Raw genomic sequence first — 19,343 nt, 5'->3', positions numbered from 1 at the left:
TTTTTAGTAGAGACTGGATTTCACCATGTTGGCCAGGATGGTCTCAATCTCTTGACCTCATGATCCACCTGCCTCAGCCTCCCAAAGTGCTGGGATTACAGGTGTGAGCCACCATACCTGGCTTAATTGTATGGAATTTCTAAAACTCAAATGTCTGAGTATATGCTATGAATCATAATTAAAGTTATTGTGTTAAGTTATTGTAAACCACAGAGAAAACCAAATTTCTTTGTCAGTTGTGTTTTTGAATGTGACTACTCAAGGACATTTTGTCATTCACAGACAGTTATTGTCCTGTTTTGACCCTTTTCAAATGATAATTTGTGATCAGCTATTGGACTTTGAAAGGTACCCTCAAATGCAGGTTTCTAATGACTTTGGAGATTGTGACATTGGAATAGAGGGAAAACATACAGGAGTCATAAAGAGCTGAAATGCTCATGAATATCAAGCAGAACAAGAGTTAACTGAATAAACGGAACTAATAGAAAACTGAAGTAATCCTTTTTGATTTTTGCTTATCCTTGTTTTGTTTTTTCCAGAGTCAAGGAAACTTTTCTTTTGAGCTATCTATAGCTTTTAACAATTGAGTAAGACATACTCTGTGAACAAAATTTGGAGCATATTTATCTCTGCCTGGTTTCTCTAGAATTTGGAAACTATTTGTGAATATTCTTAACTTACGGCAATATAGTTATTTGTATCAGTGCAATCAGAATCCATTTTCTTTTGCAGCAGGATGCAACTGGAGAAACTGGTTGTTTTATCAAGGCTTTGACTGGAATGGTGTGCTTTCCTTTCAGGAATCAAGCTTGACTTGCAGAGCCAATAAAAGCTCCTTGGGAAAACTGGCCTCATACTTTGTCTACGCAGTCCCTGTACAGGGTTCCTAACCTGTGGTGAGTAAAGAATGTCATTTTCTAACAGGCCCAGGAGCCCTATGCTATCTGGGGACCTCAAGAAGTGAAGAATTTGCCCAACTCTTAGGTATTTGAAAGTACAAACCCATGGCTGGGCTCAGCTTTAAAAGGTCCTATCTGAGATTCCTTGTGGAACAGAGTTCTATCAAAGCCAATTTTAAAAGCCTATGTGAAAATAATTGTTTTTCTGCACTTTATGCAAATTACCAGGCCAAGTATAAGACTAAAGTTTATTTCACAAAGAACTCGGTCCTATTATGATTTATTTTTAACAGAAATGAGGACTGGAGAGAGAAAAATGATTTTGTTTCCAAAACGTATCATACACTTGTCATTAAATTCTAGTCTCAGTTGTTTTTAAGTTTTTGCCTACATTTTAGGCTAACCCTGCTTATTCCTGTGAACCAACTAGTGATCTCTGGTTGTAGCTCAGAAGAAACAGAAGGGATGGGCAATGTCAAAATATGAATCAATATTCTAGTTCTGGGCAATTATCCTGCAAATCCTGCCAGGTGATAGGGGTACATAGGGTGCTTATAATCCGGAGGTTTCTTTGAAAAAATGAGACCAAGGGAGCTAACCAAAGCCAAGCCCCATTACCCAAACTTTAGCAGGCATAACTATAGCCACTAGTTACCTGGGCGTGTCAGCAGCCTTGGGATTTTTGAGCTGTCCTTAACCCCTTGTTCCATTTTGATACATGTCATCTAATAACCCAAATTGTTTTTTCTCACTTAGAGGCCATCAGACTCCAAACAGTGATGTAACCAGAGCCTTGAATGATGGCTGTCTTTAACCAGGACCTTTAAATAGGTCTCTGAGGGAGCTCTGATTGCTGTTTGCCCAAAACAGCACCCCTGTCAGCAGGAAGCAGTTAAGATTGTCTTTGTCCCTATTCTAACAACAGGTAGTTGTACCTCCTCTGAGGGGGAAATGAGAGGGACGGGGGCAGCCAAATGCCTAGGCAAATAGGGACAGGTCCCTGGTAAAACCCCACATCCAAGCCAAAGCCAGTTTAAATCCTGAAAGCCAAGCTACAAGTTAAATCCTCAGACCAGATTGAGAACTTGTCTTCCCGTTTGTCATGCTTTCCTCTGATTGATCCCCTCTTCACCTATTTTACATATAATTACCCCTTCCTAACTGGTTTTCTACACTGTTGACTGTTGTGTCCACTGTTGAGTGGTGTCTTCACTTTAATCTATTTTGCATACTCACCAATCAGCATGTACTCCCCATCCTGTGCATATAAAGACCCCTGACTCAGTCAGTAGAGGGAAAGATGGTTGAATTTTGAGGAGACAACTGGACTTCCGGGAAGAAATGCGCTGGTGTGTTAGCAGCTCAGTTGGCCTCTTGCCTTGTTGCATGGGGTGGTTGCCCTCTGCCAGCAAGGGCAAAGGGCCAGTGCCACAGCCTTCTATGCAGTTCCTTGGGTCAGAAGCTGAACCCCATTACATATATTGTTTCGTTTGACCCTGGACTACAGAAAAGATGGCCTGACTTCCGGGGAAGATGACTGGCCCTTTCCATCCCCTCTACAGCTCCCCTTTCCACTGAGAGCTGTTTTCATTGCTTAATACAGTTCTCCACCTTCACCATCCTTCAATTGTCTGCACAACCTCATTCTTCTTGGGCACCAGGCAAGGGCCCAGGACCCACTGAGTGTGGGTACCCAGAAAGGCTGTCACACTGGCCCTTTGCCCTTGCTGGCAGAGGGCAACCACCCCATGTGATGAGGTAAGGGGCCAACTGAGCTGCTAACACACCACCATCTGTAGACAGCAGAACTAGGAGAGCACTGTAACACCCTCTCTGGGGCTCTAGGGTTGCGGGCATCCCCACCTGGGCATTGCCACAGGCCCCACATGGAGATTGCTCCTGCCAGCACCCAGAGCAGCTGGCTGCATCCTGCACTTGCTCGCTCGCACCTGGACTGGCTGCAGGCCCTTCATGGAGCTTGCTGCTGCCAGTACCTGGAACAGCCAACTGGATCCCGCACTCACTCACTCATGTGCTTCCTCCTGCAAGGGGCTGAGTGTGGCGGACTGAATAAACAGAGCACCCCTCTTGTGAGTCCAGTGAAGGGGCCAAGAAAAAGTCCTGCATCAGAACCACTCAGGAAACGGAAGGAATGGTGGAGCATTGGGGCATGGGTTGAGGAATAGCCAGGTCCTGGGGCTATAACTGCCAGTGACAAGATTGTCAGAATTTGGAGGCTAGGGGGGTTGAGCAGGCAGGACCCAACCCACTGGTCTCCACCCAATACTCCTGACTTGGGGAGAGCTCCACAGAGCAGGGGTGACAGGGAGGACAGGGCAGGACCAATGCTCTTACTTTCCTAAAGTGTAAACTGAGGCCCACATCAGAGAGAGATGGCACCTGGGTCCATGTCCTAATCTCTGGAACATCTGAATGTTACTTTTTATGGCAAAAAGGACTTTCCAGATGTGAATAAGAAATGGATCTTGAGATGGGGAGATGATCCTGGATTTTCTGGATGGGCTCCATGTAATCCTTATGGGAGAGAGGCAGGAGCTCAGAGAGAGTAGTAGGACACATAAAGGTAGAAGCAAGAGGTTAGAGTGATGCAAGGAAGCAGGGCCACCAGCCCAGGCATGTAGATGGCCTCTGGAAGCTGGAAAAGACAAAGAAATTGATTGTTCTTGGATGCTTCCAGAAGGAATGTGGTCCTGCTGACACCTTGATTTATGGCTTCTGACCTCCAGAATTGAAAGAGAACAGATCTGTGTTGCTTAAGCCAAGAAGTTTGTAGTAATTTGTTATAGCAGCTATAGGAAATGAACACAGAGCCAAGGTCCCCAGAGGATGGGTAATAGACCTTGGAGCTGGATTAGAATCCAGTCAGTTAGCTCCCCGAGTTAGAGCCTCCTCTCTCCCTCAGGACTTAGACCGAGGCCTCTAGCTTAGGTCACTGCACAATTCCTTGGATCAGAAGCTGAACCCCATCACATGTATTATTTCGTTTGACCCCGATAAGAACCCTGCGGGGCAGATGGTGCCCCTACATTACACATGGGGTAACTAGGTTTGAAGGTGTGAAAGGAAAATAAATCTCAAGACCCCCAAATTACTAAGAACAAGTCAATTACTAAGGGAAAAGTCAAGTGGGGAACTGCTTAGGGCAAACCTGCCTCACATTCTATTCCAAGAAAAGACAGCTACTAACATCAGAAAGGAAAAAAAATGCATGCCTTCCTCATAATTTGTGGACAAAGGACAGAACTCAGAGGCATCCCTCTGCTCACTGAGATAAATGCATATCATATGTCGTTGCTTCCTTTGGAAAGGCTAATCAGAAACTCAAAAGAATGCAATTGGTTGTCTCTTATCTACCTATGACCAGGAAGCCCCCAACTCCACTTTGAGTTTTTCTGCTTTTCCAGACTGAACCAATGTACGTATTACATATATTAATTGATGTCTCATGATTCCCTAAAATCTATAAAACCAAGCTATGTCCCAACCACCTTGGGCACATGTTGTCAGGACCCCCTGAGGCTGTGTTATGGGTGCATCCTTAGCCTTGGCAAAACAAACTTCCTAAATTGATTGAGATTTGTTTCGGCTGGGAGCAGTGGCTCATGCCTATAATCCCAGCACTTTGGGAGGCAGAGGAAGGTGGATAACAAGGTCAAGAGATTGAGACCATCCTGGTCAACATCGTGAAACCCCGTCTCTAGTAATAATACAAAAATTAGCTGGGCATAGTGGTGCAGCCTGTAGTCCCAGCTACTCGGGAGGCTGAGGCAGGAGAATACCTTGAACCCAGGAGGCAGAGGTTGCGGTGAGCCGAGATCGCGCCATTGCACTCCAGCCTGGGTAACAAGAGCGAAAACCTGTCTCAAAAAAAAAAAAAAAAAAAAGACTTGTCTCAGACACTGGTTTACAAAGGTGAAGGACCTTGGTCAAGGTCAGAACATGCAATGAGGAATCAATGAGCTGGGCCCCAGATTCAAGTCCTCTGCTCTTCCTTGCATACTACAGACACTGTATGTCTCCAGTAGATACATTTTGGTGTTTCATTTATTCATTCAACAGCTATTTACTGAACATCTACTAATTTCCAGTTACTGTGCTTGGTGCTAAGAATATGCTGGTGAACACTTGTGATGCCCAGAGATGAGGAAGAGAGGCACAATTTAAATGAATAAACACACAGTTAGACGTATAGTTAAAATAGGTGGTATTATAGCAGTACTATTCGCAATAGCCAAAAAGTGGAAACAATCCAAATGTCTATCGCAAACTGACTGGATATGCAACATATGATATGTACAAATGACTATTATTTAGCCTTAAAAAGGAAGAAAATTCTGACACATGCAACAAAAGCTTCATAGGTGAACCCTGAAGACGTTATGCTAAGTGAAATAAGCCAATTACAAAAAGAAAAGTACCGTATGATTCCATTTACATAAGGTACCTAGAGTAGCCAAAATTCATAGAGACTAAGTAGAATGGTGGGTTCCAGGGGCTTGGGGAGGGGTGGGTCGCCATTTTATAGCAGTACTATTTGCAATAGCCAAAAAGTGGAAACAATCCAAATGTCTTTGGGATTATTTATGTCACCAAACATAAACGTGTGTGTGAGTGTATATATTAGGTGAGGTGCTGTGAGAAAAAGAGAAGATACTGTGGAAGAGTGCTCCTTGCACCAGAGCTAATCTGATTTGGGGGCTGCAGCAGGGACCTCTCTGAATCCAAAAGGGAGGGAGCTGGCCCGGTAAAGAAGGGGGACAGCGTCCTAGGCAATGGAAGCATCGTGCAAAGGCCCTGAGACAGAATATCTTTTAGTGTGTCTGAAGACCTGTTAGACTGTTGGAGTATAGTTGGGGTGCATAAAGCAAGGAGGAGGTTGGCTCTAGATGAGGGTGGACAGGAAGGCAGGGCCAGATTCTTGCCTGGCAAGGACTTCAACTCACAGGCTAAAAGCAATGAGCGGCCAGGGAAAGGTTTTAGGCAACCATGTATGAAGTTCATATATGATCTTCCAGCCGTGGCAGGGAGTGGTATGGCGGGAAGGTAGCCGGTTATTGCAGTAGCCCAGGTGATAGGAGATGGCTCTGGACTGGAGTAGGGCATGGAGATGGAGATATGCCGCACTGGGCGGTAGTGGCAGGAGGCATCAGAGAACCGTTACGGAGTTTCCAGCTGCACTGCAGTGTGGGAAGGTGGACTGGAGGCTCCCCTGAACCCATTCTCCAAAATGGTGCCTACTCGACAAGTTGTTTTGGCTTTTTTTTTTTTTTTATTGTGACAACATACATATAATAAAAATTATCATTTTAACAATTTTTACATGTCCAGTTCAGTACACTTACGTTAAGTACATTCACATTATTGTGAATCCATCTAGAATTCTTCTTTTTTTTTTTTTTTTTTTTTGACAGGGTCTTGCTCTATCATGCAGCCTGGAGTGCAACAGCACCATCTTGGCTCACTGCAACCTCTACCTCCAGGGCTCAAACAATCCCCCCACCTCAGCCTCCCAAGTAGCTGGGACCACAGGCACACACCAGTATACCTGGCTAGTTTTTGTATTTTTGGTAGAGACGGGGTTTCACCATGTTGCCCAGGCTGGTCTCAAACTCCTGCACTCAAGTAAGCCTCCCACCTCGGCCTCCCAAAATGCTGGGATTACAGGCGTTAGCCACCATGACCAGCCTCATCCAGAATGCTTTTCATCTTCCCCAGCTGAAACTATATCCATTATATACAACCCTCCCTCAATAGATGTAGGGGATTGGTTCCAGAAGCCCCCATACCCAAATCCATGCATACTGATGTCCTGCCCTTCGTGTATGTGAGTTTTGCATCCTCTGAATACTGTATTTTTTATCTGTGATTAACTGAAAACAATCCACATATTGGTGGACCCATGCAGTTCAAAACTGTGCTGTTCATGAGTCAACGGTAATAACTCTTTAAGCAGAAACAGGATATCTGTAAAAACAAACAAAAAAACAAAACAGTATTAGCTCCCTACTCCCCAAGCCCCTGGCAACCACTGTTATACTTTCCGTCTCTGAATTTGACTTCTCCAGGAACCTCAGAAAAGTGGAATCCTACAGTATTTGTCCTTTCATGACTGGCTATTTCATTAGTATAGTCTGCAAGGTGCAAGGCATGTATTCACAAGAGTGTGTAACGCAAAATGTTGGTGTAAGGGTTGCTAAAGTATGATGTAAAGACTGAGAGGAAGCAAAGGTAAGACTGAGAAATGTGGTCAAAGTTTCTCCACAACAGCCAAGGAGCGGACCTTACCACCCCACCCCACAGCACGCCCCTGAAACTTCATTCCTCCCCAACCCCCATGTAAGGCCGGCTGACGTCCCTGGGTCTCCCTGCCTGTGTCTACCTGAGCCTGTATGACTTTGATTCACTGTGATTCATTGTCTGTCTGGGTGGGAGGATTTATGTGTATGCCTGTGCATTCGTTTTCTGTGGGTGCCATAACAAACTACCAAAAGCTAAGTGACTTAAAACAACACAAATTAATTTCTTAATTAATTGATTTATTTCTGAGACAAGGTCTCACTCTGTTGCCCAGGCTGGTCCCAAACTCCTGGGCTCAAGAGATCCTCCTGAGGCAGGAGAAGAGGGAAAATATGGCAGGAGAATAGCAAAGGGAATTAAAAGTTGGATCAAAGGCAGAATGAGTAAAAGCAAGGCCGGGCACGGTGGCTCACGCCTGTAATCCCAGCACTTTGGGAGGCGGAGGTGGGCGGATCACCTGAGGTTGGGAGTTCAAGACCAGCCCGACCAACATGGAAAAACCCCGTCTCTAGTAAAAATACAAAATTAGCTGGGCATGGTGGCACGTGACTGTAATCCCAGCTACTCAGGAGGCTGAGGCAGGAGAATCGCTTGAACCTAGGAGACAGAGTTTGCAGTGAGCCAAGATCGCTCTATTGCACTCCAGCCTGGGCAAGAAGTGTGAAACTCCGTCTCAACAACAACAAAAAAAGAATGAGTAAAAGCACGGAAGGTGAAGGTGCAGGTGAGCAAGAAGTGAGATAAGCAGAACAGCCAAAACAAAAGTGAGAAAAATAAACCCCATGCCGGCTAAATCCAGAAAAAACCTGTCAGGGACAGCTCCTCAGAGATGGACATGCGCATTAAAGAGAAAAAGTATCCTTAACATGACCCCATATGGTAATCAGCTCATTAAAGCTCATGCATGTGGACTGCATATCATGCATGTACTTAAAATTATGGGATGGAGGTGACACAAAAGGGCCAAAGTAACTAAGCAACACATCTATCAGTCAAAAAGGCAGACACTGGCTAGAGATTAGGCAGCCTTGGGAAGAGAAGAAACACACACACACATACACACACACAGAGCCAGAGTGCACCAAACTAATGTTGATCTCATCTCCCAGAGGTCAGTCCACTCTCCCCCTCTGAGAGCGTAATACTGTGCTTATTAAGCTTTTGCCGCTTTGCTTTGCTATCTGTGCGTGTCTCATCCAATTCGTTGTCTGGGACACCGAAAGCCTGGAGCTGCAGGGCACCATCCGGTAGCATTCCACCCTCAGCCTCCCAAGTAGCTGGGACTGCAGGAATGTGCCACTGAGCCCATCAAACAACACAAGCTTATTAACTTACAGTTCTGTAGGTTACAAGTGTAACATGGGTCTCACTGGGCTAAAATTAGGGTGTCAGCAGGTCTTTGTTCCTTTCTGGAGCCTCTAGGAGAGAATAGGTTTCCTTTCCTTTTCCAGCTTCTAGAGGCCACCTGTGTTCTCTAGCTCATGGCCCTCTCCTCCATCTTCAAAGTCAGCAATGTAGCATCTCTCTGACGCTTCTTCCTTTGTCATGTCTTGTTTTCTGGCCACAGCTAGGAAGGCTTATCTGATTTTAAGGATTCGTGTAAATAGATTTGGCACAGTTGGATAATCCCCCATGTCAAAGTCCTTAACTTTAATCACATCTGCAAAGTCCCTTTTGCCATGTAAGATAGACACCATAGGATTAGGACATGGATATCTCTGGGGAGCCTTCATTCTGCCTACTACCACTGCATGATAGTGAGGGTGTGTATGTGTATGTGTGTGTGTGTGTGTGTGTATGTGTGTGTAGGTCTGTGTCTACTCAGCCTTTGCCTCTGACGCAGAGGGCCTCTTTTCAAACTTTGTGTCTATTTTGCTTTAGTCAAAGTAAGGAGAAACCTTAGCCCATTAAACCTTAGTGAAGAAACCTTACCATACATTTGTGGTAAGTAAATATATGCAAAATCACCATGGGAGTAGGGACCTGGCTGGAGCACCTCTCCTGGGGCTGGCTTTCTAGGGAACTGGAACATAACCCACAGAGATCCCTTCCAACTCATCTATCCATCCCAAAGTCAGAGTCAAGTCTAGGGAGGCCACAATGACAGGAAATAAATGAGGTGTTGAGCGACCATGAGGCAGAACAAGCCTTATACCCTAGGCTAAGGTGCATTCCCTCGGCCAGCCCACCCAAGTGGAGCTTGCCATCCCCTCCCACCCGACCAGCCTGCCCTCCACACACCGTGCTCTCCCGCCTGTGCATTCTCCTCTTTTCTCCATACCACAGCCCTGCCTAGGGAGGCCCCTCCCACCTGGGAGGTTTTCTCTTTCTTCCTCTCTGACTCTAACTCTGAAGCATCCTTCAAGACCCAGCTGGAGTCTACCCTGCTCAAGGAAGCCTGTCTCAACATGTCCCTGTCCTCCTCCAAGGGTGTGCATTGTCGTTTGAGCACAGGGTACTGTCTCCTGGTCCTGTTTGGTTCACTGTGCCCATCACCAAGATGGCCACACAACAGGCCCTCAGTCAACACCTTGTCCTGGGCACACCACACCCTTTCAGGCCTCTGCACTTCTGCACATGCTATCTGCTCTTGACTAGAATGTTCTTTCCTGACTCCTCTTGCAAGGTCTCATCTCCTTTGAGGAGCCTTCTCCACCTCCCCTCCCATGCTGCTCTTCTCTTTTTAATATTCCCAGTTTTCTCTTTTATACCATTCACCACGTGAACTACAATTCCATGAGACTCAAGGAAACAAATCCATCTTACATAAACATTTGTTGAGTGGCTACTCTGTGCTAGACGTTGTGCAAGGTATCAGGGAAATAGAAATGAATCACACAGAGACCTGGCTTCCGGGGTCTAATGACTTGCCTTAGGCTGGTACCCACACCAGACTGGGTAGTTGCAGAGGACTAGGACTAGGGCTCAGATCGGATTCCTCATCGGTAAGCACATACCAGCCCATAATGAAGCTTTGTGGAACAGTGCAAGATTGACATTCTTGAGTTGTAGCATCAGCTCAGACAAGCTGCTTTACTTTTCTAAACCTTAGGTTCCTCATCTGCTAAATGAGGGCAGAATTCCCAGGGCTGGGCTAAGGATAAGTAGAGACCAGGAGTGGGAAAACCCAATGGAGACCAACCATCTCTCCGTATGTATGAAAGATAGTGACTGTGACTGTGACATTCTCTTCTGTCCCCTACCAGAGCCAGCCATGCTCCTCAAGGCTTCTGGAGGAATGAGTAAGCAGCTCTCACTAGCACTGAATTCACACCATTCAACTCTGGCCCTTCCTGGATCCTGGAGAATTCTCCGCATAGAGTCAGGGTTTCCATCTGCAGCCTCTGGGCTCTGGATTTCTTGATTTCTATTGAGAAATCCCCATCCTGCCCTTGCTTTCTGTTCCTAGGCCCTGGTTTGTATAAAACACAAATAAGGCATAGGTAAAAATCTAAGAACAGAAAGGGCCAAGCTAAGGGAATCCCTTCTAGGGATTTACATCAGAGCGGTGACATGGTTAAGATATTATGTTAGAGAACGTGGAAGCTTGTGAATGAGGAGACATCTACCTAGGGTCCCTAGCAAGTCAGCAATAAGACAAAGGTGAGACCCAAGATGTTCGGCCCCCATCCCACACACTCCATATAGGGCCACCAAAGACCTTCCCTATCTGGGTCCCCTATCATTCTTTCTCATCTCTTTCCATTCCATACATCTAGTTCTACCTAGATTCTCAATGTTCTCCAAACATGCCCTTGAATGAAATATGCCTCTTTGTGCACACTCTTTTCCCACTTATCTACCAGTGGGCTTAACGTCTACTCATCCCTCAAGGCCCACTGAAATGTTTTCTTTTCTGGAACAAAAGTCTAAACTTAGTTTGTCCAGAACCCAATTATCTCTCCTTTCTCTATGTCCTCTATGTTCTCTACATTGATTTTAACATTTATTACCCTCCTCTATAATTGTCTCTAATTATCTTAGTTCTCACTATACTCTATTTTTCTCCTGGGCAGGAATTATTTCTACTTCCCTTTTGTCCCCAGGGCCTAGAAAGGTGTCCGGCGCTCAGCTGGCACTCAATAAATATCACCAACTAACCAGTCGTCATGACTTACTGATCCTGGCTGATGACCTTGAAAAGAAACTCTGTTACTAGGGAATTTCCAGCAGGCAGAGTTATCAAGAAGGACAGGGGCAAATGGTGCCTGAGGTAGGAATCCTGTAAGAAAAAGATGCCAGAGGACACTATGCTCAAGGCCATTATAGGCCCTCTGCACTTGTATTCTCTCTCCCTGAAATGCTCTTCCCCAAATATCAGAAGGCTCTCTCCTCCTTCAGACCTTTACTCAGAAGCCACCTTCCCAGTGACTTCCGTGGACCCCCAATCTAAAATAAAATACCTCCCTTGCAAACAGTTTATTTCCACTTATCAGATTTATTTTTTCTCCTCAGTATTTACTAAAATCTTAAAACTACATATTTTAATTATCTATGTTCTTTATTGTTTACATCTCTCAGAATGAAGGCTGCATGAAAAGAGGAACTTTTTTGATCTGTTTTGTTTACTACTGTATACCCGCTACTAAGAATAGTGATAGACATATACTAAGGCACTCAATAGGTATTTGTTGAATGAATGAAAAAAATAGTCATTTCCAAGAGGTAAAGTTTACTCTTTAATGAAAAATTTTATAAGAAGCAGTGCTACTTGGCAATATAATCACATTCAGTATGCACAGTACACGACCTCTTGAACAATTCTTATCCAGTCTTCACATCAGCCCAGGATAAGAGGTAGGCTGGGGAGAGATTATGAGGCTGGTTGATGAAGAAACTGAGTCCAGAAAGAGGAAAAGGACTTCCCCAAACCCACATATCTGGCCAGGATCGTACTGGAACTGTGGATGCCTGCTAGCCCTGGAAGAGGCTGGTAAGTGATGGAGCTTAATAGGAATTGGGTTTGAAGGATCTCTGTTGCCAGAAAGCATGAGTATCTCTAAAGGGGAAGCTGAGTCAGAGGTTACTAGAACAGAGGCGTCAGCAAAGGAATGGGAGAGGTGAAAAGGCTGACCTCTAAGGGATCCTGGCCCAGGCCTGAGGGAAGCTGATTCCCCCAGCAGCAGAATGCTGTGCCTGAGGCTGTCATTCAAGTCTGTACATAATCTCCAGTATCAGAGAGAACTCAACAGGCAACCTTAAGAGAACAGTGAGTCCACTGCAAGTCTGCAGGGTTTGGCTTCCCGGGACTGTGAGGTCTTCCAGGGCAGCGACCATATTCATAGATTTATCCCCAGTTTCTAGGAGAGCCTGGAATATAGTAATAGTTGAACTCAAATATTTTGTTCAGAGCAAAAATTAAAAAAGAATGAATGCTCAGATGGAAAACTGAAGCTGAGAGAGCACAGACAGGAGGGGCGTAACATCAACCAGCGATTCTGGGGTAGAAACAGATTAGTTTTCCTGGGATGCAGTAGGGCAAACGGCCCTCGTACTAAGAAGTTGCTATCAGTTCTTCAGAAGGGGTTAACAAGCAAAAGGCGTCTGGGAACAAAGGGACGGGTTAAATCGTGCTGTCGGGGCGGGGCCAGGATGGAGAGGCCGATTGGCTGAGACTCAAGGCGGGGCAGATAGGCGCGGCACAATTCCTTCCCTAACAATAAGGCTAAGGTATGTCAACGTCACATCCGGTTTAGTGGGCGGGAGCGGGGAAAAACAAAAGGAGACGAAGGACGCATGCGTTTGGTGAGTCCCGGATTCTGGTGGGTTCTTCCGCTCAGGCTGAGTGAAGCGCTTCCGGGTCGCCGCTGGCGGTCGCCTACCCGCGCGGTAAGTACAGAAGGAAGGCTGCGGCAGTCTCCTTGCCCCTTCATTCCTTCTTACCCCAGAGAAACCCATTTCCTTTGACCCGACTCTTCTGGAGCTCCATATTCAGAGTCCTTAACCCGTAAAGATCTCCAGCTCATTGGCTGCTTCCTCGAGACTAAGCCCCACCCCGTCACACAAGATCCGTCATTCATTGGTGTCACTTCCTGTCACCCAGGATTTCTTTCAGCTAATTGGTCCTACAGAGGCCCCGCTTTTTTAGCGTTTAGCAACCCTATAAGGCCAAATTTCTGTCTGAGTCCCGCCCCTACTTTCTTTCTGTTGGTCAACTGCGTGGTCATTATCGTAATAAGCAAAGAATGGGCGGTGGCTTTGCGGCGGTGGGTTGGGCTTTCGGAGCCAAGAACTCTGGCCTGTCAGTACTTCTTGGACAAGAGGGTGTTTGCCCTTGTGCCTATTACGAGGGTTGGAAAGCTGAGATGCAGGGAAGGGCAGCGGCTGGCCCTGGATCGGTCAGATAAATTAGGACAAAAGCAGGATCAGGCATCGATTCTTTTCTCCTGCTTATCTCTAACGCCGGCCTGGATCCCTTTCACCGGGGAATTCTAAGCCCCGACTCACTGTGTGACCTAAAGCCAGTCTCTGCCTGTCGCTGGGCCTCAGTTTGCCTGTCCTCAGTTTAATTCAGATTATCTGGCACTCCTGGTCGGCTCTTTTAGCCCTTCAAACAAAGCTGATTGTACTCTCATATGTTAGTTCATCCATTCAGTCTTCCATCTACTTACTTATCTACTTATTCATGCCTCCTAGAATGTCTTACTGAACCCTGCTTGCATATGCTTACAATCCCCCCACCCCGACATTTGGCTGTGATTCATTAGAGAGGTGGTTAGTGTCCTAAATTTTTGACACTGGGTAGGTGTGGTATAGACCATCATAAAGGAGCAAAAAAAGCAGGTTTTAGTGTATAGAAGAGGTAGGGATAATTTCAGTAGAACCCTGCTACCTCTAATTTTGTATAATTTCATAATGCCAGTCTGCATTCTGGATTTCTATTCTTACACTTGACTCCCATTCCCCTCCCTCCTTGAACAGCCTGCAAACAGCTTTATCCATTATTTACTTAATTATCAGAATAACTTTTGAGAGTGGTATAATTGTTATTATCCCCATTTTACAGATGAAGACACTGAGGCCCAGAGAGGTTAAGTGACTCAGCCAAGGTCAAAGAACTAGTAAGTGGTGGAGCCAGGACTCAAACCCAGGTCTGTCTGATTCCTAGTGGGGAGGGCTGCTTCCCTGGTATCTTCCACCCTATCCCTAAATCAAGGTACAACCAAATAAAAATGAAAACAAAACACATTCACTTGACCCTTTCCCTCAGTCTAGGAGCCATGTCCACTTTGTTCCCCTCACTCTTCCCTCGTGTGACTGAGACACTGTGGTTTAATCTGGATCGACCCTGTGTGGAAGAGACAGAGTTGCAGCAGCAGGAACAGCAGCATCAGGCCTGGGTGAGTGAGCACCTAGCACAGCACAGAGACCCCCTTCAGTGGGCCATGACCGAGCCTTACTGTGGAGATCTGCCCAGGAAGAGCTTTCGCCCTGAGCTGGGAATAATCAGTCTGGGAGCCTGGGAGCCAGGGAGCCAAGGTTTTCATCTTGTAGTACCCTAATTTACAGGGGGACCATGGGACTTCTGGGCCAGATTAGAGCTCAGGCTGCTCATACTCAGCCCAAGCTCTTTTCCCTAAAGCATAGGAAATGATTTTGACTATTAATTGAGGATCTAGCAGATGACACTTTCTAGGCTGGTAAGTCTCTCACTTCATCCTCAACATAATTATATGAGAAAACCAAGGCTCCGAAAGTTTAATTATTTGGATCAAGTTCATAAATGGCAGATGACAAGAAAGAGATTGAATCTTCCTAAGAACTGGGAGGAAGCTTCTCCCCGACACGTGTAGGTCTTCTGGGTAGAATGGGCCAGTCCTATGCCCCTGACCTGCCCTACTTGGGCTTTGGCCTTGTTCCTCCATGCCTTTGCCCACAGCTCCAAAGCATCGCAGAGAAAGACAACAACCTGGTTCCTATTGGCAAGCCAGCATCAGAGGTGAGTGGCTCCAGCAGGTGGGGCCCTTGTGGGTCCCAGGGTGGACCGAGGGTCTGCTCTAATTCTGAATATCCTGTCTCTGACCTAGAGCAGTTGTGGTTCTCAGATCTGGGTGAAGGCCGAAAAGGGGAGACAGAAGGGGTGGGCACTGGGCCTAGCACTAAGGTCCTGCAGAACATGCACCAGCTTGCTAGATTCAAGGAGGGCAGGGTTGGGGGGTGGGGGTGGGGGTCATTCATTGGCCCTAGAGAGAGGCTCCAAGTGGGTCAATTCTTGAACTGGTTCACACAGGCCTGTAGGGCTTACAGGCTTTCATCTGTCCACCAGCACTATGATGATGAGGAGGAAGAAGATGATGAAGACGATGAGGATAGTGAAGAAGACTCAGAGGATGATGAGGACATGCAGGACATGGACGAGATGAATGACTACAATGAGTCACCTGATGATGGAGAGGTCAATGAGGTAGACAAGGGGTATAGGGGAGGGCCTCTGTTCCTGGGCCCCTGCTTCTGACCCGATTGATGGCCAAGGGGTACAGAAACCCTGGATCCAGCCAGGGGCAGGATCTGGGGCTGAGGCTGGCTGAGGCTCCTCCCCACCCACACCCAGCCTCCTCTCCAGGTGGACATGGAAGGCAACGAACAGGATCAGGACCAGTGGATGATCTAGGTAGACAAGGCAGGGTGGCCTCAGGGAGATTCCAGGCCAGCCCAACCTACCCTGCATCCCAACCCCCAACCCCTGCCCACAGAACCAGCTGATGGCCCCAGTGCCTGAAAGTGCCCTTGGGTACCTCCTCAGTTGCTGCCAGGATCTGGTGTCCTTGGCCCCTCCCAGGCCATCAGTCTGCACTTGAAATCCCCAGGGCCTGAGCCCCACTTCACCTTCCTGGCCAGTACCTCATCCCTTGGTTGCCAGGTCTGGTTTCTTTCTAAGTTTCTTTAATAAAGACAAAGGAGTGATTTTTCCCCATGTCTATTCCCTGTTTGTTGGTGGGGCCCAGAGGAGCCCAGCATCTTCTCTTGGGCTTTGGGGAAAGGGCACTCAAGGGGTATCAGGCAAACCTAATTGGCTATGTGGGCCTGGGTTGGGGAAGGCCAGGGCATTCCTGGCCCTGGGCCCAGGGTTCTGTACCATTTCGTCTGTCCCAGTGTGTATCCAGCTATTCCTGCAGGGCCTCTGACTCACTGTCTGCCGCTTCCTGTGATCCCACCCAGCATGGCATGGGTTGAGGATGAGACGCTTTCTGAGGCCAAGTGCTAGAAGGCCCTTGGAGCTCTCCCAGCCAACTTCCTTAGTGTTAAATCTAAGAGAGAAGATTAAATCTCAGAGCAAGGCAAGGATTCCCTTGGAGTCACTCAGCAAATCAGTGACAGAGCTGGGTTGGGAGCTCAGGCTTCTTGCTGTCAGTCCATGGTTCTCTCTGGAAAGAGGGGGCCTAGTGAGACCAAGCAATCTGATAGAAGTTGACACTTCAGGTCAGTGTAGAGGCTGAAAGGGGTCAGAGGTGGGAAGAGAGCCTCCCCAGCCCTAAACTCAGCATGTGTCAGGGCCCAAACAGGAAAGGGAGGGGATATTCTGAGGTCCTTGCTTGGGTGGGGGTGGGAATGGGAGTGGGAGTGGACATCAGTAAGTACCCCTGGGCCTGGACCTCAGCCTGGTCCAGCATAGGTGAGCTGAGCTATGCCATCCTTAATAGCAGGGAAGTCTGGAAGGCCAGTGTGGTGGAGGCGGCAACGGTAATGGCCACAGCTCTTAGCATATTGCAAGAAGCGGGGTGCACCAGGGAAGAGCACATGGTCAGCCAGCACAGTGGCACCTGCTGGCAGTAGAGCATGGGCTTCCAGCAGTTGCAGGTCCCTCAGGTAACATCGTGGCCGGTGTGCCAGGAGCACCAGGTCTGCCCGATTCAGCTGATGCTGGGTACGTAAGCACGGGATCACCTCCTCTGAGCTGCCCACGATGAGCTCCACCTGTAGGGGTAGGAGGAGCTGGATGTGAGGGCTGGGGGAATTGTTCTCTCACTGGAGACCCCACCAAGATCTGGCTTACTTCATGCCAGGTCCTGGTTTAGCTCCCCACGAGTGTTCTCACATTTCCTCTGACCTCAGACCCCAAGAAGTCAGGATCAGTATTGTGATTTCCATTCTGCCTGTGAAGAAGCTGAGGTTTGGAGGATACATGCTTTGCTCAATGTCACATAGCTAAGAAGAGGCAGAGTAAGAGTTGGACTCAAATTTGCTGGGTTCCAGAGACCTTCCTTTTAGCTGTTTCTTTTGTCATCCAGCAGAAAATAATGTGCAGATGACTTGGGACAGGAGAGCAGGAGCTCACACACCATCCAGCATCACAGTCCCCAGAGTGGAGCTGCTTCCTTCTCCTTAGATGGGAGTCCCTTACAAGGGATGCCTGGCTAGGGCAAGGCCTGGGGTGACAGAGAAGAGATCTGGTTGGGGAGATGGGAGGCTGACCATTCGCTCATCAAAGCCGGCCAGGCGGATGAGTTTTTCAGCCACTGCTGCCGTGCGTGGGTCCCGCTCCACAGTGAGAAGGCGACCCCCAGGGGGCAGGGCTCGGGCAATAAGCAGGGTAGAGTATCCACAGTAGGTTCCCAATTCCAGCACACAAGCAGGGGCCTTCTCCTCCACCAGCCGCATCAGGATCTGACCTATGAGGGGAGATGGCTGTTGCAGAAGACATGGGAGATGGATGCAGGGCCCCTGATAGAAAGAGATCTCAAATGCCCGCCTGCCTCACTGAAGCTCTCAACCAGCTGAGGTCTCATCTGTCCCTTGTACCATAGCCCCAGCTGCCCTCCTGGTCCCCCCCGTCTCCTCTAGTGTAGTCTTCACACCAGCCCTGAAATCTTTCCAACAAATCTGACCGTATTACTCCTTGACTCCTGTGAGCTGAAGGCCTTTGGGATTGAACTTGGGATCCTCAGCCTGGCATTCAGAACCTTGGACCTTATCCTATCCTACCTTTCCAGGTTCATCTCTCAGTACTTCCCACCTATGGCCTGTATCACAGCCATTGCAAACAACTGTGCCCAAAATCCATCATGCTGTCTCATTGCTTCATGCCACATTTGTGTATGTGGCTGGCTTTTCCCTTCCCACCCCATCTCCATTTGCCTGGCCAACTCAAAACTAATCCTTCCAGACTCAGTTCAAATGTTGCTTTCTCTAGGAGGTCCCAGGCAGAAACAACCACCCTATCTTTCAGATTTATGAAAAGTCTCCGTTAGAATTTGTAGTTTCATTCCCCTTTTATTGCTTATTGAAAATATTTGTGACCTTAGAATTGGATGAATTTCTGTTTTGTTGTTGTTGTTGTTGTTGTTGTTGTTTTTTAGACTGGGTCTTGCTCTGTTGCCCAGGCTGGAGTGCAGTAGTGTGATCACGGCTCACTGCTGCCTCAACCACCCAGGCTCAGGCAATCCTCCCACCTGAGCCTGCCAAGTAGCTGGGATCACAGTTGCTCACCACCACACGCAGCTAATTTTTAAAATTTTTTTGTAGAAATGGGGGTCTCGGGCCGGGCGTGGTGGCTCACACCTGTAATCCCAGCACTTTGGGAGGCCGAGGTAGGTGGATCACAAGGTCAAGAGATTGGGACCATCCTGGTCAACATGGTGAAACCCCGTCTCTACTAAATACAAAAAATTAGCTGGGCATGGTGGCGCGTGCCTGTAATCCCAGCTACTCAGGAGGCTGAGGCAGGAGAATTGCCTGAACCCAAGAGGCGGAGGTTGCGGTGAGCGGAGATCGCGCCATTGCACTCTAGCCTGGGTAACAAGAGCGAAACTCCGTCTCCAAAAAAAAAAAAAAAGAAATGGGGGTCTCACTTTGTTGCCCAGGCTAGTCTCGAACTCCTGGGCTCAAGTGATTCCCCTGCCTCAGCCTCCCAAAGTGCTGGGATTACAGGCATGAGCCACTGAACATTCATATTTCTTAAATAAGACCCTAAAAGCACTTGTGCTGGGATTGAGATAAATCCAGGCAGACAGCTACCCTAAATGGGATGTGGAAGCCTCCATGGTGGAGAAGAAAGATGTGGACATAGATTATTACAAAGCTATGGGTTATATGCTGAGATGGTTATTCCACTGTGTATTATGCTTCCTTTGAGGCCAGTATTTGTGGCTTGTTCATCTGTGTGACCTGTACCCCCCTCCCTGG

General features: G+C 47.5%; 2 protein-coding genes across 12 annotated transcripts in view; one reads left to right on the top strand and one right to left on the bottom strand.

Annotated features, from left to right (window-relative positions):
- Nucleotides 1-12,910: 12,910 nt before the first annotated feature.
- ANAPC15 (anaphase promoting complex subunit 15) lies at nt 12,911-16,133 on the top strand. Of its 11 annotated transcripts, none has more exons than XM_032258957.1 (6): nt 12,915-13,049; nt 14,227-14,281; nt 14,431-14,560; nt 15,100-15,159; nt 15,487-15,624; nt 15,772-16,133. In XM_032258957.1, exons 3-6 carry the CDS (start codon nt 14,441-14,443, stop codon nt 15,829-15,831), a joined length of 378 nt encoding a protein of 125 aa, XP_032114848.1. In that variant the 5' UTR covers nt 12,915-13,049; nt 14,227-14,281; nt 14,431-14,440; the 3' UTR covers nt 15,832-16,133. The 11 variants fall into 11 exon arrangements, with proteins under 11 accessions (XP_032114857.1, XP_032114848.1, XP_032114847.1 ...); XM_032258956.1 differs by having other exon boundaries at nt 14,227-14,311; XM_032258955.1 differs by having other exon boundaries at nt 12,916-13,049; nt 14,227-14,311; nt 14,436-14,560.
- Nucleotides 15,937-19,343, bottom strand: part of LOC116537018 (transmembrane O-methyltransferase) — a 29,333-nt gene continuing 25,926 nt past the window's right edge. Inside the window, 2 exon segments of the mRNA XM_032258967.1 lie at nt 15,937-17,135; nt 17,634-17,830. Coding sequence (XP_032114858.1) covers nt 16,815-17,135; nt 17,634-17,830 — 518 coding nt within the window. The 3' untranslated portion in view covers nt 15,937-16,814.

The sequence above is a fragment of the Sapajus apella genome, unplaced genomic scaffold (assembly GCF_009761245.1).
Source record: "Sapajus apella isolate SASKATOON/1434 unplaced genomic scaffold, GSC_monkey_1.0 scaffold106, whole genome shotgun sequence".
NCBI classification, from domain to species: Eukaryota; Metazoa; Chordata; class Mammalia; order Primates; family Cebidae; genus Sapajus; species Sapajus apella.
The sequence above is the reverse complement of the archived record's forward strand: the minus strand, read 5'-3'. Positions and strand labels throughout refer to the sequence as shown.

What these genes read in the sequence shown, in the direction of transcription:
- ANAPC15 (XM_032258957.1), top strand. Translation starts at nt 14,441, where the DNA reads ATGTCCACTTTGTTCCCCTCACTCTTCCCTCGTGTGACTGAGACACTG. An exon ending in TTGGCAAGCCAGCATCAGAG is followed by an intron (nt 15,160 to 15,486) that starts GTGAGTGGCTCC and finishes TCTGTCCACCAG; the next exon opens with CACTATGATGATGAGGAGGA. An exon ending in ATGATGGAGAGGTCAATGAG is followed by an intron (nt 15,625 to 15,771) that starts GTAGACAAGGGG and finishes ACCCACACCCAG; the next exon opens with CCTCCTCTCCAGGTGGACAT.